The 25,285-nt window shown below is 53.4% G+C and overlaps 2 protein-coding genes across 7 annotated transcripts in view; one reads left to right on the top strand and one right to left on the bottom strand.

The window, feature by feature from the left end:
* The window catches only part of b3gat3 (beta-1,3-glucuronyltransferase 3 (glucuronosyltransferase I)), a 201,486-nt gene that overhangs the window by 25,024 nt on the left and 151,177 nt on the right, over positions 1-25,285 (top strand). For 5 of the 6 annotated variants that reach the window (XM_070868078.1, XM_070868079.1, XM_070868077.1 and 2 more), the window contains one exon: positions 12,777-13,006. The gene's annotated coding sequence lies outside the window, so the exon portion shown is untranslated. Of the gene's footprint in view, positions 1-3,703; positions 4,051-12,776; positions 13,007-25,285 lie in introns of those variants that run through there. The other variant, XM_070868082.1, reaches the window with a different exon arrangement.
* Positions 1-25,285, bottom strand: part of LOC139239392 (transcriptional-regulating factor 1-like) — a 48,996-nt gene that overhangs the window by 859 nt on the left and 22,852 nt on the right. Inside the window, exons 6-13 of the mRNA XM_070868075.1 lie at positions 19,951-20,191; positions 14,923-14,977; positions 12,735-12,877; positions 10,202-10,305; positions 8,363-8,438; positions 6,686-6,774; positions 4,462-4,605; positions 3,118-3,221 (exon numbers count right to left, since the gene is read on the bottom strand). Coding sequence (XP_070724176.1) covers positions 3,118-3,221; positions 4,462-4,605; positions 6,686-6,774; positions 8,363-8,438; positions 10,202-10,305; positions 12,735-12,877; positions 14,923-14,977; positions 19,951-20,191 — 956 coding nt within the window. The remainder of the gene's footprint in view (positions 1-3,117; positions 3,222-4,461; positions 4,606-6,685; positions 6,775-8,362; positions 8,439-10,201; positions 10,306-12,734; positions 12,878-14,922; positions 14,978-19,950; positions 20,192-25,285) is intronic.

Here is a 25,285-nt window from a genome sequence, read left to right on the forward strand (position 1 = left end):
TTGTGTCGCTGTTCGTGTCTCTGTCTGGCTCTGTGTGTCTCTGTCTGTCTGGCTCTGTGTGTCTCTGTCTGTCTGGCTCTGTGTGTCTCTGTCTGTCTGGCTCTGTGTGTCTCTGTCTGTCTGGCTCTGTGTGTCTCTGTCTGTCTGGCTCTGTGTGTCAATGTTTCTATCGCTGTCTCTGTCCTGTCTGTGTCTCTGTCCTGTCTGTGTCTCTGTCCCTGTCTGTCTGGCTCTGTGTGTCTCTGTGTGTCTCTGTCTGTCTGGCTCTGTGTGTCAATGTTTCTATCGCTGTCCCTGTCTGTGTCTCTGTCCTGTCTGTGTCTCTGTCCTGTCTGTGTCTCTGTCCCTGTCTGTCTGGCTCTGTGTGTCTCTGTCTGTCTGGCTCTGTGTGTCAATGTTTCTATCGCTGTCCCTGTCTGTGTCTCTGTCCTGTCTGTGTCTCTGTCCTGTCTGTGTCTCTGTCCTGTCTGTCTGGCTCTGTGTGTCTCTGTCTGTCTGGCTCTGTGTGTCTCTGTCTGTCTGGCTCTGTGTGTCTCTGTCTGTCTGGCTCTGTGTGTCTCTGTCTGTCTGGCTCTGTGTGTCTCTGTCTGTCTGGCTCTGTGTGTCTCTGTCTGTCTGGCTCTGTGTGTCAATGTTTCTATCGCTGTCCCTGTCTGTGTCTCTGTCCTGTCTGTGTCTCTGTCCTGTCTGTGTCTCTGTCCCTGTCTGTCTGGCTCTGTGTGTCTCTGTCTGTCTGGCTCTGTGTGTCTCTGTCTGTCTGGCTCTGTGTGTCAATGTTTCTATCGCTGTCCCTGTCTGTGTCTCTGTCCTGTCTGTGTCTCTGTCCTGTCTGTGTCTCTGTCCCTGTCTGTCTGGCTCTGTGTGTCTCTGTCTGTCTGGCTCTGTGTGTCAATGTTTCTATCGCTGTCCCTGTCTGTGTCTCTGTCCTGTCTGTGTCTCTGTCCTGTCTGTGTCTCTGTCCTGTCTGTCTGGCTCTGTGTGTCTCTGTCTGTCTGGCTCTGTGTGTCTCTGTCTGTCTGGCTCTGTGTGTCTCTGTCTGTCTGGCTCTGTGTGTCTCTGTCTGTCTGGCTCTGTGTGTCAATGTTTCTATCTCTGTCCTGTCTGTGTCTCTGTCCTGTCTGTGTCTCTGTCCTGTCTGTCTGGCTCTGTGTGTCTCTGTCTGTCTGGCTCTGTGTGTCTCTGTCTGTCTGGCTCTGTGTGTCTCTGTCTGTCTGGCTCTGTGTGTCTCTGTCTGTCTGGCTCTGTGTGTCTCTGTCTGTCTGGCTCTGTGTGTCTCTGTCTGTCTGGCTCTGTGTGTCAATGTTTCTATCTCTGTCCTGTCTGTGTCTCTGTCCCTGTCTGTGTCTCTGTCCCTGTCTGTGTCTCTGTCCTGTCTGTGTCTCTGTCCCTGTCTGTGTCTCTGTCCCTGTCTGTGTGTCTCTGTCCTGTCTGTGTCTCTGTCCCTGTCTGTGTCTCTGTCCCTGTCTGTGTCTCTGTCCTGTCTGTGTCTCTGTCCTGTCTGTGTCTCTGTCCTGTCTGTGTCTCTGTCCCTGTCTGTGTCTCTGTCCTGTCTGTGTCTCTGTCCTGTCTGTGTCTCTGTCCTGTCTGTGTCTCTGTCCCTGTCTGTGTCTCTGTCCCTGTCTGTGTCTCTGTCCCTGTCTGTGTCTCTGTCCCTGTCTGTGTCTCTGTCCCTGTCTGTGTCTCTGTCCCTGTCCGTGTCTCTGTCCCTGTCCCTGTCTGTGTCTCTGTCCCTGTCTGTGTCTCTGTCCCTGTCTGTGTCTCTGTCCCTGTCTGTGTCTCTGTCCTGTCTGTGTCTCTGTCCCTGTCTGTGTCTCTGTCCCTGTCTGTGTCTCTGTCCCTGTCTGTGTGTCTGTCCCTGTCTGTGTGTCTGTCCCTGTCTGTGTCTCTGTCCTGTCTGTGTCTCTGTCCTGTCTGTGTCTCTGTCCTGTCTGTGTCTCTGTCCTGTCTGTGTCTCTGTCCCTGTCTGTGTCTCTGTCCTATCTGTGTCTCTGTCCTGTCTGTGTCTCTGTCCTGTCTGTGTCTCTGTCCCTGTCTGTGTCTCTGTCCCTGTCTGTGTCTCTGTCCTGTCTGTGTCTCTGTCCCTGTCTGTGTCTCTGTCCTGTCTGTGTCTCTGTCCTGTCTGTGTCTCTGTCCTGTCTGTGTCTCTGTCCCTGTCTGTGTCTCTGTCCTGTCTGTGTCTCTGTTCCTGTCTGTGTCTCTGTCCTGTCTGTGTCTCTGTCCTGTCTGTGTCTCTGTCCCTGTCTGTGTCTCTGTCCCTGTCTGTGTCTCTGTCCCTGTCTGTGTCTCTGTCCTGTCTGGCTCTGTGTGTCAATGTTTCTATCTCTGTCCTGTCTGTGTCTCTGTCCCTGTCTGTGTCTCTGTCCCTGTCTGTGTCTCTGTCCCTGTCTGTCTGGCTCTGTGTGTCTCTGTCTGTCTGGCTCTGTGTGTCTCTGTCTGTCTGGCTCTGTGTGTCAATGTTTCTATCTCTGTCCTGTCTGTGTCTCTGTCCCTGTCTGTGTCTCTGTCCCTGTCTGTGTCTCTGTCCCTGTCTGTGTCTCTGTCCCTGTCTGTGTCTCTGTCCCTGTCTGTGTCTCTGTCCTGTCTGTGTCTCTGTCCCTGTCCCTGTCTCTGTCCTGTCTGTGTCTCTGTCCTGTCTGTGTCTCTGTCCTGTCTGTGTCTCTGTCCTGTCTGTGTCTCTGTTCCTGTCTGTGTCTCTGTCCTGTCTGTGTCTCTGTCCCTGTCTGTGTCTCTGTCCCTGTCTGTGTCTCTGTCCCTGTCTGTGTCTCTGTCCTGTCTGGCTCTGTGTGTCAATGTTTCTATCTCTGTCCCTGTCTGTGTCTCTGTCCCTGTCTGTGTCTCTGTCCCTGTCTGTGTCTCTGTCCCTGTCTGTCTGGCTCTGTGTGTCTCTGTCTGTCTGGCTCTGTGTGTCTCTGTCTGTCTGGCTCTGTGTGTCTCTGTCTGTCTGGCTCTGTGTGTCAATGTTTCTATCTCTGTCCTGTCTGTGTCTCTGTCCCTGTCTGTGTCTCTGTCCCTGTCTGTGTCTCTGTCCCTGTCTGTGTCTCTGTCCCTGTCTGTGTCTCTGTCCCTGTCTGTGTCTCTGTCCCTGTCTGTCGTATGGCTGACATTGGGTATACTTACTTTCCGCACTGTTTGCAGGGAAAGTTGCCAATGACTGTGGGGCAAGGACTCTCTCGCTCCCCTCTGTGGACCGGCTGTATTGGCTGTGCACTGGGAAACACCTGCTTAAAGAAAGGGGCAAAAGTTAGAGACATAATCCGAGCCGAAAAAATGATGATCTGAACTACAACCGGCTGTGAAATTGTACGGAGGGAAATGAGTGTTTCACCCCATCCCCCCGACTGTATCAGAGGTGTACCCCATGGTGTAACCCAAGGTCTATGGGGCCGAACTCGGGGAGGGCTCACCGCCTGGTGCCGGCGAGTTTTCTAGGCGGCCTCCCCTCGGAGCGAGGTTGGCGGAGAGGGAAGCCCGCTGGAGCGCTACGCGTATAAGTATCGCCGAGCTGCCCGTTTGGTCCGGGCGGGAGTCCGCTGCCACGGGGGAAGGGCTGCCGTGGGGAGGCAGGTCTAACCTCAATGGTCAGTAAGAAGACCGGCAAATAAAGGTTAGTAAACTTTTCTTTATTTTTTTCCCAGCGGGTCAGATGGATGCGGCCCCCTGAAGATTTTCCAGTTTTTATTTTTTGAACATTTTTATTTTTCAGTTCCCCTCCCTGGACCCGACTCAATCCTCGGCGATACTTTGCCAAGGATCGCATTTGCTGCCAAGATTGGGAGCTCCCGCCCAGATTCAGGGCAGAAGTCGCTTTTTTGCCACCGGGCGGTCCTTCCAGGAATTATTCAAGAAACTTCTGCCCAAAGTACCATCAGGATCTCAGCACTTGGGCAGAACATAGCTTCCACCAGGGTCGGGGCCTCTGTAAATAACAGGTCTATTAATTCGCAACATTCTTTACTCAGACGATTATGAAGTTCTTTGTCGCATAGTTAACAAAGTTGGGATAAAATCAGAATTGCCTTATGCAGTGTGCAAGCTATCTGCTGTCCCTGCCCTGTGAGTGTTTGATGGGACAGTGTAGAGGGAGCTTTACTCTGTATCTAACCCCCTGTACCTGCCCTGGGAGTGTTTGATGGGACGGTGTAGAGGGAGCTTTACTCTGTATCTAACCCCGTGCTGTACCTGCCCTGGGAGTGTTTGATGGGACGGTGTAGAGGGAGCTTTACTCTGTATCTAACCCCCTGTACCTGCCCTGGGAGTGTTTGATGGGACAGTGTAGAGGGAGCTTTACTCTGTATCTAACCCCCTGTACCTGCCCTGGGAGTGTTTGATGGGACGGTGTAGAGGGAGCTTTACTCTGTATCTAACCCCCTGTACCTGCCCTGGGAGGGCTCACAATGAGGAACACATTACATATCCTGTACGATGAGTCTCCGTCGACCATTGTCAGAGAGGGTGTCCTACCTCACAGTCCGTGTCTTGTCTGAAGAAGCCGCTCCAATCCTCATCGGTCTCCAAGGGCCGCACACGGTGCTTCTTGTTGAACTTGAGGATCTTTTTAAAGTTGTAATAATACTCGACGCACTCTGTGATGAGCTTGGATCTCACCTGTAACAGTGCAACATGGTGGGAGGGGGAACCAGTGAAGAAAAGTACATTGAATAAATGTTCCTGCAAGCTTTCATGTATATTACATTGAATTGTACAGCCCAAAAACAGGCCGTTCGTCCCCACTGGTTCGTGCCGGTGTTCATGCTCCACACACGCCTCCTCCCATCCTGCTTCATAAGAATTCGGCCCCTCGAGCCTGCTCCGCCATTCGATGAGATCACGGCTGATCTTTGACCTCAATGCCACTTTCCCGCCTGATCCCGATATCCCTTGGTTCCCCGAGAGTCCGAAAATCTCTCGATCTCAGCCTTGAATATACTCACAGACTGAGCCTCCACAGCCCTTTGGGGCAGAGAATTCCAAAGATTCACCTCCCTCTGAGTGAAGAAATTTCTCCTCATCTCAGTCCTAAATGGCTGAGCCCTTATCCTGAGACTGTGAGCCCTGGTTCTAGACTCCCCAGCCCGGGGGGAAACACCCTCCCTGCATCTACCCTGTCAAGCCCTGTAAGTATTGTGTGTGTTTCAATGAGATCACCTCTCATTCTTCTAAACTCCAGAGAATATCGGCCCAGTCTGCTCAATCTCTCCTCACAGGACAATCCCCCCATCCCAGGAATCAGTCTGGTGAACCTTCGCTGCACTCCCTCTGTGGCAAGTATATCCTTCCTTAGGTAAGGGAGGGTCATCTCACCCCATCACCTTATCCTTCTATTCCTTTCTCTTTGAGCTTCCCTTTAAATGTATCTGCTATTCACCTCAACCATTCCTTGTGGTAGAGAGTTCCACATTCTCACCACTAGGAAGAGCTTTTCTCTATCTTAGTAAATTGCCTCAGTTATTAAATGGACTAAACCGCGCAGAGCCGAGCCACTCAGACCAGGGAAGTCCTGGCTTCGATCGCCCGTCTGTGTTGATCTCAACGATGGGAGCTGTGCCCTCGGGACGGGGAGCACATCAGCTCCAAATCCTGATTGCTGCCCCTCCTGGAGACTGACTGTCTCTATCTGAGCACTGAGCCAAGGCACCAGGTGGCTGGAGAGCGGGAGCCCTCCCTCAGTACTGCCCCTCCGACAGTGCGGCACTCCCTCAGTACCGCCCCTCTGACAGTGCGGCGCTCCCTCAGTACCGCCCCTCCGACAGTGCGGCGCTCCCTTAGTACTGCCCCTCCGACAGTGCGGCACTCCCTCAGTACTGCCCCTCCAACAGTGCGGCTCTCCCTCAGTACTGTCCCTCCGACAGTGCGGCACTCCCTCAGTACCGCCCCTCTGACAGTGCGGCGCTCCCTCAGTACCGCCCCTCCGACAGTGCGGCGCTCCCTTAGTACTGCCCCTCCGACAGTGCGGCACTCCCTCAGTACTGCCCCTCCAACAGTGCGGCTCTCCCTCAGTACTGCCCCTCCGACAGTGCGGCGCTCCCTCAGTACTGCCCCTCTGACAGTGCAGCACTCCCTTAGTACCGCCCCTCCGACAGTGCGACACTCCCTCAGTACCGTCCCTCCGACAGTGCGACACTCCCTCAGTACTGCCCCTCCAACAGTGCGGCGCTCCCTCAGTACTGACCCTCCGACAGTGCGGGTCTCCCTCAGTACCGCCCCTCCAACAGTGCGGGGCTCCCTCAGTACTGCCCCTCCAACAGCGCGGCGCTCCCTTGGCACAGTGCTTCCTCAGTACTGCCCCTCCAACAGCGCGGCACTCCCTCGGCACAGTGCTTCCTCAGTACTGCTCCTCCAACAGTACCGCCCCTCCGACAGCGCGGCGCTCCCTCAGTACTGCCCCTCCGACAGTGCGGCGCTCCCTCAGTACTGCCCCTCCAACAGCGCGGCGCTCCCTCAGTACTGCCCCTCCGACAGTGCGGCGCTCCCTCAGTACTCGGCACCGCACCTCCGACAGTGCGACGCTCCCTCAGTACTGCCCTGCGAATGTCAGCCTCGATCTGTGTGCTCAAGTCCCTGGAGTGTGATTTGAACCCACAACCTCCTGACCCGGAGATGAGAGGGCCACCCACTGAACTACTCAGTCCCACTCCAATGCTGTGGTGTGGCTGATTAAATCGAGTCTTCACCCCCGAATACATACCATCTTCTGCACCATGTGGAAGTCCTTCCTGTGCACCCCGAAAGCTTTGTTGAAAACCCTGCGTTCCCCCGGAGTCCAGTTACTGCTACCTGCCAGAGAAGAAGGAAGAAGAGAAGGTGAACATGCTGTGAACCTGCTAGCCTCGGGCATGGCTGAACACACTGCACAGCACAGCGGCAGCAAGCAGATGTCCCCCTGCCGCATGTCCTTACGCACTCGGTTACTGCTCTAGGTTACTCCTGCCTCCGAGACTGAAGGTTATGGGTTCAAATCAAGTCCCAAGCTTAGAGACTTGAGCCCCAAAGTCCGGGCTGTATTTTTACCGCGACTTTGCAACCTCAGGATGTACTAAAACGCCTTGCAGCCAATGAAGTGCTTTTTAAAAAATTGTCGCCACCGTTGTAATGTGGGAAACGCGGCAGGCAATTTGCGCATAGCCAGCTCCCACAACAACAATGTGATAATGAGCAGATAATCTCTTTCAGTGATACTGGTTGAGTAATAAATATTGGCCACAGGTCACCGGGGAGAACTCCCCCTGCTCTTCCAATAGTGGCCGTGGGGTCATTTATATCCGCCTGAGGGGGCAGAAAGGGGCCTGGGTTTAACGTCTCATCCGCTGGATTTGCAGGATTTTGCGGAGACAGCGCTGGTGATACTTCTCCAGTGCTTTGAGGTGCTTGCTGTACATGGTCCATGCCTCTGAAGCTTATAGGAGGGCCGGGTTTGAAGTCCTGGCCTTCAACAACTTTCTTCCTCAGGTGACCGAAGGCTGCACTGGCACGTTGTAGGCGGTGTTGTCTCGTACCTGTGTCATGGTGATCTGCCAAAGGGTGGGAGCTGGGACGGATCCAATGTCTGGCCGTTCACTGTCCACACAAAGTGTTTCCAGCATTGGATAGTAATCGAGAGTGAGAACTCAGGCTCTCACAGCTAATGTCCAACAGAAACTGAATATCTCGAGACTTATTTAATAGCGACTACTCAAAAGAACTTTACTCTCCGCGCTCCTTCAATTCTGACCTGCGCATCTCCGATTTCCATCGCTTCACCATTGGCGGCCGTGCCTTCAGCTGCCTGGGCCCCGAGCTCCGTAATTCCCTCCCTAAACCTCTCCGCCTCTCCTTTAAACCTACCTCTTTGACCAACCTTTTGGTCACCTATTCCTAATATCTCCTTATGTGGCTCGGTATCACATTCTGTCTGATTTACGCTCCTGTGAAGCACCCTGGGGTGTTTTACCTTCGTTGCTTAACTTTTTTGAAGGAGCAGCTAAGCGAAGCCAATTTTAAATGCGCATTACTCCACCTAAAGTCACACAAAACATGCAAGGTTTTCCGATTGCGTGATGAAGCTCCACCTTCAACAACGTGCATGGACCCTTCCTGTTTCCATGTAGAGGTTAAATATAGAAATTTACAGCGCAGAAGGAGGCCCTTCGTGTCCGCACTGGCCAACAAAGAGCCGCATGGCCCTAGGTCAGCAGCCCGAACGGTTACATATAACCCTATGAACAATGACGGAAAGGCGAAGAGCATCCAGCCCAACCAGTCCGCCTCACACAACTGCAACGCCCCTTAAATTTCACCCAAGCACAAAGGCATGCTACCTGTGGTCAATAATAATATCTTAGTAATGTCATTTAACGCACATTAAGGACCATCCTGACTCTTGTACCTGTGTAATGGTAATCTGCCAGAGGGTGGGTGGTGGGGCGGGTTCCATTGTTCAGTAGCAACCTCTCCAGTGCCGCCTGTGGGAACAAATAGCTCTTCAGTAACAGGGCAAGTTGTTCAGAATGGTTTTTAAGAAAAGCATACGGGATCCTGGGCTTTATGAATGGAGAAACAGAGCACAGAAGCAAGGAAAGTTATTGCTAAACCTTTATAAACCCCTGGTTAGGCCCCAGCTGGAGTATTGTGGGCAATTCTGGGCACCGTACTTTAGGGAGGGTGTCGAGGCCTTGGAGAGGGTCCAGGGGAGAGTGACCAGAACGGTCCCGGGGGAATGTGGGACTTCAGTGACGTGGGGAGACTGGAGAAGCCGGGATTGTTCCCCCTGGAGCAGAGAAGGTTAAGGGGGAGATTTGATCGAGGTGTTCACAATCACGGGGGGTTCTGACGGAGTAAATCAGGAGGGACTGTTCCCGGGGGGCAGGAGGGCCGGGAACCAGAGGGACACGGATTGACGATAATCGGCGATGGAACCAGAGGGGGAGACGAGGAGAATGTTTTTACGCAGCGAGTTGTTGTGATCGGGAACGCGCTGCCTGAAAGGGCAGTGGGAGCAGATTCAATCGTGACTTTCAAACCGGGAATTGGATCAATACTGGGACAGGAGAAATGTGCCGGGGCTGTGGGGAAAGAGCAGGGGGGAGTGGGACTGATTGGATCGCTCTGTCACAGAGCCGGCACAGCATGGGCTCGATGGGCCCAATGGCCTCCTCCTGTTCCTAATGTGACAGGCTCAAGGGCTGAATGGCCTCCTCCTGTACCTAATGTAACAGGATCGATGGGCCGAATGGCCTCCTGTGCTATACGATTTCATGAGTCTAGGAACATAGGAACGACCAGATGGAGAAAGACCCAGATCCATCTAGTTCACCCTCCACCATCCAGGAAGTTGCGCGATACAGCGATAATGGAGTTGACCAATCTCCATCAATGAGTCGACAACAGAGTTATAGGAACACGAGGAGGCCATTCAGCCCCTCGAGCCTGTTACATTCGGAACAGGAGGAGGCCGTTCAGCCCCTCGAGCCTGTTACACAGGAACAGGAGGAGCCCATTCAGTCCCTCGAGCCTGTTACATTAGGAACAGGAGGAGGCCATTCAGCCCCTCGAGCCTGTTACACAGGAACAGGAGGAGGCCATTCAGCCCCTTGAGCCTGTTACATTAGGAACAGGAGGAGGCCATTCAGCCCCTCGAGCCTGTTACATTCGGAACAGGAGGAGGCCGTTCAGCCCCTCGAGCCTGTTACATTCGGAACAAGAGGAGGCCATTCAGCCCCTCGAGCCTGTTACACAGGAACAGGAGGAGGCCATTCAGCCCCTTGAGCCTGTTACATTAGGAACAGGAGGAGGCCATTCAGCCCTTTGAGCCTGTTACACAGGAACAGGAGGAGGCCATTCAGCCCCTTGAGCCTGTTCCATTAGGAACAGGAGGAGGCCCATTCAGCCCCTCGAGCCTGTTACATTAGGAACAGGAGGAGGCCATTCAGCCCCTTGAGCCTGTTACATTAGGAACAGGAGGAGGCCATTCAGCTCAGCCTCCCCCCCCAGTGCCACTGTTCAATTCGATCATGGCTGATCTGTATCATGACTCCATCCGCCCGCCTCGATTTCTGAACCCTTAATACCCTTAGCTGGACCGAGACCGGAGGCGAGGGAAAACCCTCAGTGGGGAAGAGCTTTGGGAAGCCGAGGTCCAGAGTCCCCGGTTCCTCCCGAGCTCGCTGCACTCCCCACATATTGCTCAGACACTGTGTTTCCTGCAAGACACGTTGCACATATTTACCATGATGTCACCACCGACCTCGGAGAGACAGTGTAGGGCGAACTCTCGGTTCAATCCCCCACCCGGTATGACGCTGGAGCAGGCCATGTTCAGCAAGTCCTCCACTGAAAGTACAAAGCACACCCATACGGTCACCATTGAAGGGAAAGCACATCGCTCCTTGATTCATTAAGCACCTTCATTTTCCGATTGAAAGAAAGGACCTGCATTTATATAGTGCCTTTCACAATCACAGGGCATTCCAAAGCGCTTTCCCGCCAATGAAGTACTTTTGGAGTGTAGTCGTTGTAATGTGGGAAATGCAGCAGCCAATTTTCGCACAGAAAGCTCCCACACACAGCACAGTGATAATGGGAAGACAATCTGATTTCGGTATTGGTTGAGGGATAAATATTGGCCGCAGGATACCAGGGATAACTCCCCTGCTCTTCTTCGAAATAGTGGCCGTGGGATCTTTAATGCCCACCAGAGAGGGCAGACGGGGCCTCGGTTTAACGTCTTATATGAAAGATGGCCCCTCCGACAGTGCGGGGCTCCCTCAGTACTGCCCCTCCGACAGTGCGGGGCTCCCTCAGTACTGCCCCTCCGGCAGTGCAGCGCTCCCTCGGTACTGTCCCTCCGACAGTGCGGCGCTCCCTCAGTACTGCCCCTCCGACAGTGCGGCGCTCCCTCAGTACTGCCCCTCCGACAGTGCGGCGCTCCCTCAGTACTGCCCCTCCGACAGTGCGGCGCTCCCTCAGTACTGTCCCTCCGACAATGCGGCACTCCCTCAGTACTGCCCCTCCGACAGTGCGGCACTCCCTCAGTACCGCCCCTCCGACAGTGTGGCGCTCCCTCAGTACCGCCCCTCCGACAGTGCGGCGCTCCCTCAGTACTGCCCCTCCGGCAGTGCGGCGCTCCCTCAGTACTGTCCCTCTGACAGTGCGGCGCTCCCTCAACGCCACCCCTCCGACAGTGCGGCACTCCCTCAGTACTGCCCCTCCGACAGTGCGGCACTCCCTCAGTACTGCCCCTCCGACAGTGCGGCACTCCCTCAGTACCGCCCCTCCGACAGTGCGGCGCTCCCTCAGTACCGCCCCTCCGACAGTGTGGCGCTCCCTCAGTACCGCCCCTCTGACAGTGTGGCGCTCCCTCAGTACCACCCCTCCGACAGTGCGGCGCTCCCTCAGTACTGCCCCTCCGACAGTGCGGCGCTCCCTCAGTACTGCCCCTCCGACAGTGCGGCGCTCCCTCAGTACCGCCCCTCCGACAGTGCGGCGCTCCCTCAGTACTGCCCCTCCGACAGTGCGGCGCTCCCTCAGTACCGCCCCTCCGACAGTGCGGCGCTCCCTCAGTACCGCCCCTCCGACAGTGCGGCGCTCCCTCAGTACTGCCCCTCCGACAGTGCGGCGCTCCCTCAGCCCTGCACTGGGAGTGTCGGCGTAGATTTTTGTGCTCAAGTTCCTGGACTTCAACACGCAAACCTTGTGACTCAGAGACAAGAGTGCTACCCACTGAGCCACGGCTGAAAGTGAATGCTCCTGCTGTGTAGCGACCTTTTGCCCCAGTTGTTCCAGCTCTACTCGGATCTGCAGCATTATTGAAACTGCAGTCAGTGCTTGGTACAAACTGAAGCCCCTCCCCACCTCGAGGGGATTAGAAGGGTTTCAGTACAATCAGGAATTCTGAAGAACTTCTTTACCCAGAGAGTGGTGAGAATGTGGAACTCGCTGCCACAGGGAGGAGTTGAGGCGAATAGTATCCATGTATTTAAGGGGAGGCTGGATAAACATATGAGGGAGAAGGGAATAGAGGGTTTTACTGCTAGATTTAGATGAGGAAAGATGGGAGGAGGCTTGAGTGGAGCATAAATGCCGGCACGTAGAGGTTGGGCCGAATGGCCTGTTTCTGGGCCGTATATCCCGTGCAATCGAGCATTAACCAGGTGTTATTTTACTGCATTCACCGCACCTAAACGAGGAGCGAACTGCTGGGTAAACACAGCCATTACCGGCCAAAATATACAGAGCGCTTTACGGAGGCCGTTTCCCCCGGGCTGGGGTGTCTAGAACCAGGGGACACAGTTTCAGGATAAGGGCTCGGCCATTGAGGACTGAAATGAGGAGAACTGTCTTCACTCAGAGGGGGTTGAATCTTTGTAATTCACTGCCCCAGAGGGCTGTGGAGGCTCAGTCTTTGAGCATATTCGAGGCTGAGATCGATAAGAGTTTTGGACGCTGTGGGAATCGAGGGATATGGGGATCGGGCGGGAAAGTGGAGTTGAGGTAGAAGATCAGCCATGATCTTATTGAATGGCGGAGCAGGCTCGAGGGGCCGAATGTCCTTGCATTCAGCGCGCCTCACTGAGGCACGACCTGGGGGGGTTAACATAGCCGTTACGGCCCTAAATATACGGAGCGCTTGAGCTGTAAACTTTCAGATGGACGGTAATGGTTAATGGGCACTGCTTTTTGGCCGACGCAAGTCACCGCCCGTTTGAAGTGTGGGCGTTTTAATTGGTGGGGACTGTATAAAGTATAAAATATCAACTTACCCTTCTGTTGCACTTGGTGATTTTCCCCCAATTCCCTCCAAGGACTCCACACCAGATCTGCCGCACAGACGTCCATTGTGCCCGGGAACGGGTCCTGCAGGTCAGGGACCGCTGCCTGGAAACGAGTCCCGATGTTTATGCAGCTGGAGAGACAAACGCAGGTCTTTACTGAACGGAACATTATGAGGCCCCTCGCCCGTCTCATCGAGCCTCCGAAAGACCCTGAGCAAATCCACCAGGAACTCCTCCGACTGACGGCAGGATGTGGAAAGGTAATTCCAAAACAACTGCTTGTTGACATTTTGGTAGCAAGAATAAGGAGGACACGTACTCCTTGGGGAAACAAGTCTGTAAAGTGGGGTCGAGGGGCAGAGGGATCCTTGGGGGTACAGAGGGCATCAAGGGGTATGGGGAGAAAGTGGGAATATGGTGTTGAGATAGAGGATCAGCCATGATCATATTGAATGGTGGTACAGACTCGAATGGCCGACTCCTGCTCCTACTTTCTGTGTTGCTATACACAAATCACTAACAGTCGCGACGCAGGTTAATAAAAGGCAAATCAAGCACCGGAGTTCATTTCTACAGGGCTAGAATTGGAAAGCAGGGAAGTTGTGTTAAACTTGTATCGAACCTTGGTTAGACCACACTTGGAGCGCTGTGCACAGCTCTGGTCTCCATATTATGAAAAAAGATATAGAGGCATTGGAGAAGGTTCTCTGTTCTGGTATAATTCTACTATCAGGAAAGATTAAACAGGCTGGGGTTGTTTCCCTAGAAAAGAGGAGGCTGAGGGGTGACCTGATAGAGGTCTTTAAGATTATGAAACGGTTCGACAGGGTAGATGTAGAGAATGTTTCCCCTTGTGGGAGAGACCAGAACTGGGGGCCACCAATATCAGACCGTCACTGATAAACCCAACGGGGAATTCAGGAGAAACTTCTTTACCCCGAGAGCGGTGAGAATGTGGAACTCGCTGCCACAGGGAGGGGTCGAGGTGAATAGTATCGATGTATTTAAGGGGAGGCTGGATAAACACACGGGGGAGAGAGGGATAGAAGGATGGGGTGATGGGGGGAGATGGAGAGGGGTGGGAGGGGCTGGTGTGGAGCATAAACCCCGGAGCGGTGGGGCATGAACCCCGGCACGGAGCGGTGGGGCATGAACCCCGGCACGGAGCGGTGGGACATAAACCCCGGCACGGAGCGGTGGGGCATAAACCCCGGCACGGAGCGGTGGGACATAAACCCCGGCACGGAGCGGTGGGGCGTAAACCCCGGCACGGAGCGGTGGGACATAAACCCCGGCACGGAGCAGTGGCGCATAAACCCCGGCACGGAGCGGTGGGGCCCAGTGGCCTGTGTCTTCAGTACACTGTTAGAACGATGTATGTTGAGTGTTCTGTGGGGCTGGATGGAGGTTGGGTGTGAGCCTCGTTCTGCTCGTTAAATTCAAGGGCGGCAACAGTGAAAGGTAGAACCCGGTAAAATAAGAATTAAAACAATAAATGATCAGGAGCAGGAGCACTTTGCTGCACTTGTGATGTTCCATCAGTGCCGCTGCAGATTAGCTGATTGTTTCTTTATTGGTGGTTTTTGGGTGGGATCTTGCTGTACACAGTTTGATGGCTGCATTTGCTGAGTGAACCACAGTGACGCACTTCAGAAGCGATGTGTTGGCTGCAAGGTGCTTTGGGACGTGAGCGGTGCAATATCAATGCAAGTTGGTCCTTGGTCGTCTGAAGACAGACCTTCCTGGCATGAGCCCTCCGCTGCCAACGACGCCCAGTGCTCGAGCTGTTTGTCGGTTCATGGCTTGGTGAGCTCCCCTCCAGCCTCTCCCAGTCACAGGGGTAATGTCCCATAGCCTCCCTCTGACAGCACAGCCAATATTGGCAGCTGAACAAACCCCTGGACCCTGCTGTGGGCCTCGACCCCCAGCGCGGGCCCCGGGCACCCCGCAGCACGGGCCCCGGGCCCCCGACAACACAGGGCCCCGGGCCCCCACCCCCCAGCCCAGGCCATGGGCCCCCCCAGCACAGACCCTGGGCCCCACCCAGCACAGGCCACGGACCTGACCCTGGAAGTCACATCTGACAGGGTCGAATGACTGCCGATGCACAGTTCTCCGAAAGTTGAATGCAGCCGACGATATGGCAGTGAGTCGGATTTGTGACTATTATACTCACGGGGTCGGACTGTTCACTGACTCTGTGCTCCCCGGATGAACAAATTCAAATCCATCTGTTTGAAGAAAAAATATTTTTTAATGTCTGACGTATTGAACAGCGACTTTGCAGTTACACAGTGAGTGACCCTTACCCTGAATAAACAGTGACTCATGCTTGACAAATCTTCTGGAATTTTTTGAGGATGTTTCCAGTAGAGTGGACAAGGGAGAACCAGTTGATGTGGTATATTTGGACTTTCAGAAGGCTTTCGACAAGGTCCCACACAAGAGATTAATGTGCAAAGTTAAAGCACATGGGATTGGGGGTAGTGTGCTGACATGGATTGAGAACTGGTTGTCAGACAGGAAGCAAAGAGTAGGAGTAAATGGGGACTTTTCAGAATGGCAGGCAGTGACTAGTGGGGTACCGCAAGGTTCTGTGCTGGGGCCCCAGCTGTTTACATTGTACATTAATGATTTAGACGAGGGGATTAAATGTAGTATCTCCAAATTTGCGGATGACACTAAGTTGGGTGGCAGTGTGAGCTGCAAGGAGGATTCTATGAGGCTGCAGAGCGACTTGGATAGGTTAGGTGAGTGGGCAAATGCATGGCAGATGAAGTATAATGTGGATAAATGTGAGGTTATCCACTTTGGTGGTAAAAACAGAGAGACAGACTATTATCTGAATGGTGACAGATTAGGAAAAGGGCAGGTGCAAAGAGACCTGGGTGTCATGGTACATCAGTCATTGAAGGTTGGCATGCAGGTACAGCAGGCAGTTAAGAAAGCAAATGGCATGTTGGCCTTCATAGCGAGGGGATTTGAGTACAAGGGCAGGGAGGTGTTGCTACAATTGTACAGGGCCTTGGTGAGGCCACACCTGGAGTATTGTGTACAGTTTTGGTCTCCTAACCTGAGGAAGGACATTCTTGCTATTGAGGGAGTGCAGCGAAGGTTCACCAGACTGATTCCTGGGATGGCGGGACTGACCTATCAAGAAAGACTGGATCAACTGAGCTTGTATTCACTGGAGTTCAGAAGAATGAGAGGGGACCTCATAGAAACGTTTAAAATTCTGACGGGATTGGACAGGTTAGATGCAGGAAGAATGTTCCCAATGTTGGGGAAGTCCAGAACCAGGGGACACAGTCTAAGGATAAGGGGGAAGCCATTTAGGACCGAGATGAGGAGGAATTTCTTCACCCAGAGAGTGGTGAACCTGTGGAATTCTCTACCACAGAAAGTTGTTGAGGCCAATTCACTAAATATATTCAAAAAGGAGTTAGATGAAGTCCTTACTACTAGGGGAATCAAGGGGTATGGTGAGAAAGCAGGAATGGGGTACTGAAGTTGCATGTTCAGCCAAGAATTCATTGAATGGCGGTGCAGGCTAGAAGGGCTGAATGGCCTGCTCCTGCACCTATTTTCTATGTTTCTATGTTTCTGTACAGTTAGTGAGTGACCCTTACCCTGAATAAACAGTGACTCTGTACAGTTAGTGAGTGACCCTTACCCTGAATAAACAGTCACTCTGTACAGTTACAGTGAGTGACCCTTACCCTGAATAAACAGTGACTCTGTACAGTTACAGTGAGTGACCCTTACCCTGAATAAACAGTGACTCTGTACAGTTACAGTGAGTGACCCTTACCCTGAATAAACAGTGAATCTGTACAGTTCGTGAGTGACCCTAACCCTGAATAAACAGTGACTCTGTACAGTTTTTTTTTTTAAATTCGTAGCCAATCGTTCCAATTCTTTGTCAAATCACAAACGCCAGAGGTCACCTTGCACATGCCAAGGATCACTCTGCGCCAATGCTCTTAGCCAAAAGGCCTAGAGCCACTGCACCGTTCCTGGAAGTACTGCAATACCAGGTTCGTGCCATGGAGGTGGATGGGTCAGGTCCCCCACACACCTCCGTGGAGGTGGATGGGTCAACCCTCCCCACCCACCTCCACAGTTACAGTGAGTGACCCTTACCCTGAATAAACAGTGACTCTGTACAGTTAGTGAGTGACCCTTACCCTGAATAAACAGTGACTCTGTACAGTTAGTGAGTGACCCTTACCCTGAATAAACAGTGACTCTGTACAGTTAGTGAGTGACCCTTACCCTGAATAAACAGTCACTCTGTACAGTTACAGTGAGTGACCCTTACCCTGAATAAACAGTGACTCTGTACAGTTAGTGAGTGACCTAACCCTGAATAAACAGTGACTCTGTACAGTTAGTGAGTGACCCTTACCCTGAATAAACAGTGACTCTGTACAGTTCGTGAGTGACCCTTACCCTGAATAAACAGTGACTCTGTACAGTTAGTGAGTGACCCTTACCCTGAATAAACAGTGACTCTGTACAGTTAGTGAGTGACCCTTTCCCTGAATAAACAGTGACTGTACAGTTACAGTGAGTGACCTTACCCTGAATAAACAGTGACTCTGTACAGTTAGTGAGTGAACTTACCCTGAATAAACAGTGACTGTACAGTTACAGTGAGTGACCCTTACCCTGAATAAACAGTGACTCTGTACAGTTAGTGAGTGACCCTTACCCTGAATAAACAGTGACTCTGTACAGTTAGTGAGTGACCCTTACCCTGAATAAACAGTGACTCTGTTCAGTTAGTGAGTGACCCTTACCCTGAATAAACAGTGACTCTGTAAAGTTACACAGTGAGTGACCCTTATCTTGAATAAACAGTGACTCTGTACAGTTAGTGAGTGACCCTTACCCTGAATAAACAGTGACTCTGTACAGTTAGTGAGTGACCCTTACCCTGAATAAACAGTGACTCTGTTCAGTTAGTGAGTGACCCTTACCCTGAATAAACAGTGACTCTGTTCAGTTAGTGAGTGACCCTTACCCTGAATAAACAGTGACTCTGTACAGTTAGTGAGTGACCCTTACCCTGAATAAACAGTGACTCTGTTCAGTTAGTGAGTGACCCTTACCCTGAATAAACAGTGACTCTGTTCAGTTAGTGAGTGACCCTTACCCTGAATAAACAGTGACTCTGTACAGTTACAGTGAGTGACTCTTACCCTGAATAAACAGTGACTCTGTACAGTTAGTGAGTGACCCTTACCCTGAATAAACAGTGACTGTACAGTTAGTGAGTGAACTTACCCTGAATAAACAGTGACTGTACAGTTACAGTGAGTGACCCTTACCCTGAATAAACAGTGACTCTGTACAGTTAGTGAGTGACCCTTACCCTGAATAAACAGTGACTCTGTATAGTTACACAGTGAGTGACCCTTATCTTGAATAAACAGTGACTCTGTACAGTTACACAGTAAGTGACCCTTACCCTGAATAAACAGTGACTCTGTACAGTTAGTGAGTGATCCTTACCCTGAATAAACAGTGACTCTGTACAGTTACACAGTGAGTGACCCTTACCCTGAATAAACAGTGACTCTGTACAGTTAGTGAGTGACCCTTACCCTGAATAAACAGTGACTCTGTACAGTTAGTGAGTGACACTTACCCTGAATAAACAGTGACTCTGTACAGTAACAGTGAGTGACCCTTACCCTGAATAAACAGTGACTCTGTTCAGTTAGTGAGTGACCCTTACCCTGAATAAACAGTGACTCTGTACAGTTACAGTGAGTGACCCTTACCCTGAATAAACAGTGACTCTGTACAGTTAGTGAGTGACCCTTACCCTGAATAAACAGTGACTGTACAGTTACAGTGAGTGACCCTTACCCTGAATAAACAGTGACTCTGTACAGTTAGTGAGTGACCCTTTCCCTGAATAAACAGTGACTGTACAGTTACAGTGAGTGACCTTATACTGAATAAACAGTGACTCTGTACAGTTAGTGAGTGACACTTACCCTGAATAAACAGTGACTCTGTACAGTTAGTGAGTGACCCTTACCCTGAATAAACAGTGACTCTGTACAGTTAGTGAGTGACCCTTACCCTGAATAAACAGTGACTCTGTATAGTTACACAGTGAGTGACCCTTATCTTGAATAAACAGTGACTCTGTACAGTTACACAGTAAGTGGCCCTTACCCTGAATAAACAGTGACTCTGTACAGTTAGTGAGTGATCCTTACCCTGAATAAACAGTGACTCTGTACAGTAACACAGTGAGTGACCCTTACCCTGAATAAACAGTGACTCTGTACAGTAACACAGTGAGTGACCCTTACCCTGAATAAACAGTGACTCTGTGCAGTTAGTGAGTGACCCTTACCCTGAATAAACAGTGACTCTGTGCAGTTAGTGAGTGACCCTTACCCTGAATAAACAGTGACTGTACAGTTACACAGTGAGTGACCCTTACCCTGAATAAACAGTGACTCTGTACAGTTAGTGAGTGACCCCTTACCCTGAATAAACAGTGACTCTGTACAGTTCGTGAATGACCCTTACCCTGAATAAACAGTGACTCTGTACAGTTAGTGAGTGACCCTTACCCTGAATAAACAGTGACTGTACAGTTACAGTGAGTGACCCTTACCCTGAATAAACAGTGACTGTACAGTTACAGTGAGTGACCCTTACTCTGAATAAACAGTGACTCTGTACAGTTAGTGAGTGACCCTTACCCTGAATAAACAGTGACTGTACAGTTACAGTGAGTGACCCTTACCCTGAATAAACAGTGACTCTGTACAGTTAGTGAGTGACCCTTACCCTGAATAAACAGTGACTCTGTACAGTTACAGTGAGTGACCCTTACCCTGAATAAACAGTGACTCTGTACACTTACAGTGAGTGACCCTTACCCTGAATAAACAGTGACTCTGTACAGTTACACAGTGAGTGACCCTTACCCTGTTGGCCATGATTTACCTGAGCAGCCATTGCAGTGTATAAACAGCCTCCTGCCCCAGACTGAGGAGGGAAACATCAGCCCGTTTTTGAGATCGATGGAGGCTGGATTAGACTCGGCTGTGGTGCCTGTCACGGCCAAATAGCCCCCAAGACGCGCTCGCGGGTGGGAGAATGGCGAGCCGGACGGCGGCCAGTGCTTGGGAAATGTGAGGAGGGGAGAAAGGGAGGGGAGGTGGGTACTTACTGAACTGGTTACATGGGAACGAGGAGGGTGTGGAATCGTTGCCGGGAGCGATAACGCCGAGGTTGGAGAACAGACCCGAGCCCTTGCGGTGTGGGTTCAGCATTGGCAGCGGTGTGTAATGGGGCGGCTCCAAGGTGGGACTGGTGCATGGTTGCTGCTCTCCCGCGATGCTGTTTGCCGAGCGGAGATAGCTTTGATATACTGTGACAGGCTGGTACTTGGGAACAGGAGGTTCCGAGCCCTGTGGAATAAACACACACAGTTTTAGAGCCACAAACAATTATTGTTGTATCTTAATTCACCTTTTGTTTAAAAGAAAGAACTTGCATTTCTATAGCACTGTCAGAGGGGCGGTACTGAGGGAGCGCCGCACTGTCGGAGGGACAGTACTGAGGGAGAGGCGCACTGTCGGAGGGGCAGTACTGAGGGAGCGCCGCACTGTCGGAGGGACAGTACTGAGGGAGAGGCGCACTGTCGGAGGGGCAGTACTGAGGGAGCGCCGCACTGTCGGAGGGGCAGTACTGAGGGGAGTGCCGCTCTGCTGTGCCAAATTTTCTGCCGCGTTCCTACATTACTGCAGTTGACCACACTTTTAAAAAGTACTTTCACTTGGCTGTAAAGGATTTGGGACCCGTCCTGCAGGATCGGCCCACAAGCTCCCACACACAATATTTATCCCTCGACCAACACCACTAAAACAGATGATCTGGGTCATTCTCACATCGCTGTGTGTGGGAGCTTGTGCCATCTCAGGACGTCCCAAATCCCTTTACAGCCAATGAAGTACTTTTTAAAAGTGTGGTCACTGCAGTAATGTAGGAAACGCGGCAGAAAATTTGCGCACAGCAAGATCCCTCAGTACCGCCCCTCCGACAGTGCGGCGCTCCCTCAGTACCGCCCCTCCGACAGTGCGGCGCTCCCTCAGTACCGCCCCTCCGACAGTGCGGCGCTCCCTCAGTACCGCCCCTCCGACAGTGCGGCCCTCCCTCAGTACCGCCCCTCCGACAGTGCGGCACTCCCTCAGTACTGCCCCTCCGACAGTGCGGCACTCCCTCAGTACCGCCCCTCCGACAGTGCGGGGCTCCCTCAGTATCGCCCCTCCGACAGTGCGGCACTCCCTCAGTACTGCCCCTCCGATAGTGCGGCGCTCCCTCAGTATCGCCCCTCCGACAGTGCGGCGCTCCCTCAGTACCGCCCCTCCGACAGTGCGGCGCTCCCTCAGTACTGCCCCTCCGACAGTGCGGCGCTCCCTCAGTACTGCCCCTCCGACAGTGCGGCGCTCCCTCAGTATCGCCCCTCCGACAGTGCGGCGCTCCCTCAGTACTGCCCCTCCGACAGTGCGGCGCTCCCTCAGTATCGCCCCTCCGACAGTGCGGCGCTCCCTCAGTATCGCCCCTCCGACAGTGCGGCGCTCCCTCAGTATCGTCCCCCCAACAGTGCGGGGCTCCCTCAGTATCGCCCCTCCGACAGTGCGGCGCTCCCTCAGTATCGTCCCCCCAAAAGTGCGGCGCTCCCTCAGTACTGCCCCTCCGACAGTGCGGCACTCCCTCAGTACTGCCCCTCCGACAGTTCGGCGCTCCCTCAGTACTGCCCCTCCGACAGTGCGGCACTCCCTCAGTACCGCCCCTCCGACAGTGCGGCGCTCCCTCAGTATCGCCCCTCCGACAGTGCGGCGCTCCCTCAGTATCGCCCCCCCGAGAGTGCGGGGCTCGCACATGTACCGGCCCTCCCTAAGATTCTGAGGGGACTCGAGAGGGTAGATGCAGAGAGGATGTTTCCCCTCGTGGGGGGATCTAGAACTAGAGAGCATAGTCTCAGAATAAGGGGTCGTCCATTTAGAACTGAGATGAGGAGGAATTTCTTCTCTCAGAGGGTTGTAAATCTGTGGAATTCTCTGCCCCAGAGAGCTGTGGAGGCTGGGACATTGAATATATTTAAGGCGGAGATAGACAGATTTTTGAGCGATAAGAGAGTGAAGGGTTATGGGGAGCGGGCAGGGAAGTGGAGCTGAGTCCATGATCAGATCAGCCATGATCGTTTTAAATGGCGGAGCAGGCTCGAGGGGCCGAATGGTCTCTCCTGCCCCTATTTCTTATGTTCTGATGTAATATAATTGCATCAAGCTACATCGGCCCAATAGCTTTATTCCCTTGAATATAGAAGATTAAGGGGAGATCTAATCGAGGGGTTTGAGAGGGTTAAAGGGTTCAATGGGGGAGAGCGAGAGAGACTATTCCCTCGGGTGGGTCAGTCCAGAACAAGGGGGCGTCACCTTACTATTACAGCCCGGCCGTTCAGGGTGATGTCAGGGAGCACCACTTCACACAAAGGGCCCTGGGAATCGGGATCTCTCTCCCCCAAAACACTGCTGAGGTCGGGAGTCAAGTGAAAATTTCAAAACTGAGATGGATAAGTTTTTCTTGGGTAAGGGTATTAGAGGTTACGGAACCAAGGCAGGTAAATGGAGTTAAGATACAGATCAGCCGTAATCTCACTGAATGGCAGAACAGGCTCGAGGGGCTGAATATCCAACTCCTGCTCTAAAGGGGAATGTGTCTGACGGAGCGTAATCAGACAAAAACTGGTCAAAGAGGTCGGTTTTAAGGTGCGTCTTAAAGGAGGAGAGAGAGGTGGAGAGGTTTAGGGAGGGAGTTCCAGAGCTTGGGGCCCAGGCAGCTGAAGGCACGGCCACCGATGGTGAAGCGATATAAAGCGGGGGATGGGCAAGAGGCCAGAATTGGAGGAGCACAGCGATCTCGGAGTGTTGTAGGGCTGGAGGAGATTACAGAGATAGGGAGGGGTGTAGGGGCTGGAGGAGGTTACAGAGATAGGGAGGGGTGTAGGGGCTGGAGGAGGTTACAGAGATAGGGAGGGGTGTACGGGCTGGAGGAGGTTACAGAGATAGGGAGGGGTGTAGGGGCTGGAGGAGGTTACAGAGTTAAGGAGGGGTGAAGGGGCTGGAGGAGGTTACAGAGATCAGGAGAGGTGTGGGGCTGGAAGAGGTTACAGAGATAGGGAGGGGTGTTGGGGCTGGAGGAGATTACAGAAATAGGGAGTGGTGTAGGGGCTGGAGGAGGTTACAGAGATAGGGAGGGGTGTAGGGGCTGGAGGAGGTTACAGAGATAGGGAGGGGTGTAGGGGCTGGAGGAGGTTACAGAGATAGGGAGGGGTGTAGGGGCTGGAGGAGGTTACAGAGATAGGGAGGGGTGTAGGGGCTGGAGGAGATTACAGAGATAGGGAGGGGTGTAGGGGCTGGAGGAGGTTACAGAGCTAGGGAGGGGCATAGGGCTGGAGGAGGTTACAGAGCTAGGGAGGGGGTGTAGGGGCTGGAGGAGGTTACAGAGATAGGGAGGAGTGTAGGGGCTGGAGGAGGTTACAGAGATAGGGAGGGGTGTAGGGGCTGGAGGAGGTTACAGAGATAGGGAGGGGTCTACGGGCTTGAGGAGGTTACAGAGATAGGGAGGAGCGTAGGGGCTGGAGGAGGTTACAGAGATAGGGAGGGGTGTAGGGGCTGGAGGATGTTACAGAGATAGGGAGGGGTGTAGGGGCTGGAGGAGGTTACAGAGATAGGGAGGGGTGTAGGGGCTGGAGGAGGTTACAGAGATAGGGAGGGGTGTAGGGGCTGGAGGAGGTTACAGAGATAGGGAGGGGTCTACGGGCTTGAGGAGGTTACAGAGATAGGGAGGAGCGTAGGGGCTGGAGGAGGTTACAGAGATAGGGAGGGGTGTAGGGGCTGGAGGATGTTACAGAGATAGGGAGGGGTGTAGGGGCTGGAGGAGGTTACAGAGATAGGGAGGGGTGTAGGGGCTGGAGGAGGTTACAGAGATAGGGAGGGGTGCAGGGGCTGGAGGAGGTTACAGAGATAGGGAGGGGTGTAGGGGCTGGAGGAGGTTACAGAGATCTCAGAGAGGTGTAGGGCTGGAGGGGGTTACAGAGATAGGGAGGGGACGAGCAGGCCAAGGAGGGATTTGAACACAAGGATGAAAATTTTGAAATCGAGGCCTTGCCGGACCGGGAGCCGATGTAGGTCAGCGAGCACAGGGGGTGATGGGTGAGTGGGACTCGGTGTGAGTTAGGACACGGGGCAGTGAGCACAGGGGGTGATGGGTGAGTGGGAGTGGGTGTGAGTTAGGACACAGGGTCAGTGAGCACAGGGGGTGATGGGTGAGTGGGACTCGGTGTGAGTTAGGACACAGGGCAGTGAGCACAGGGGGTGATGGGTGAGTGGGACTGGGTGTGAGTTAGGACACGGGGCAGTGAGCACAGTGGGTGATGGGTGAGTGGGACTGGGTGCGAGTTAGGACATGGGGCAGTGAGCACAGGGGATGATGGATGAGCGGCACTGGGTACGAGTTAGGACACGGGGCAGTGGGCACAGGGGGTGATGGGTGAGTGGGACTGGGTGCGAGTTAGGACACGGGGTGATGGGTGAGTGGGACTGGGTGTGAGTTAGGACACGGGGCAGTGGGCACAGGGGGTGATGGGTGAGTGGGACTGGGTGTGAGTTAGGACACGGGGCAGTGGGCACAGGGGGTGATGGGTGAGTGGGACTGGGTACGAGTTAGGACACGGGGCAGTGAGCAGAGGGGTGATGGGTGAGTGGGACTGGGTGCGAGTTAAGACACGGGGCAGTGGGCACAGGGGGTGATGGGTGAGCGGGACTGGGTGCGAGTTAGGACATGGGGCAGTGAGCACAGGGGGTGATGGGTGAGTGGGACTCGGTGTGAGTTAGGACACGGGGCAGTGAGCACAGTGGGTGATGGGTGAGCAGGACTGGGTGTGAGTTAAGACACGGGGCAGTGAGCACAGGGGGTGATGGGTGAGTGGGACTGGGTGTGAGTTAGGACACGGGGCAGTGAGCGGGACTGGGTGTGAGTTAGGACACGGGGTCAGTGAGCACGGGGTGATGGGTGAGTGGGACTGGGCACGAGTTAGGACACGGGGCAGTGAGCAGAGGGGGTGATGGGTGAGTGGGACTGGGTGTGAGTTAGGACACGGGGCAGTGAGCACAGGGGGTGATGGATGAGTGGGACTCGGTGCGAGTTAGGACACGGGGTCAGTGAGCACAGGGGGTAATGGGTGAGTGGGACTGGGTGTGAGTTAGGACACGGGGTCAGTGAGCACAGGGGGTGATGGGTGAGCGGGACTCGGTGCGAGTTAGGACACGGGGCAGTGAGCACAGGGGGTGATGGATGAGCGGGACTCGGTGCGAGTTAGGACACGGTCAGTGAGCACAGGGGGTGATGGGTGAGCGGGACTGGGTGTGAGTTAGGACACGGGTCAGTGAGTACAGGGGGTGATGGGTGAGTGGGACTGGGTGTGAGTTAGGACACGG

Source organism: Pristiophorus japonicus, chromosome 27 (genome assembly GCF_044704955.1).
Source record: "Pristiophorus japonicus isolate sPriJap1 chromosome 27, sPriJap1.hap1, whole genome shotgun sequence".
Lineage (NCBI taxonomy): Eukaryota > Metazoa > Chordata > Chondrichthyes > Pristiophoridae > Pristiophorus > Pristiophorus japonicus.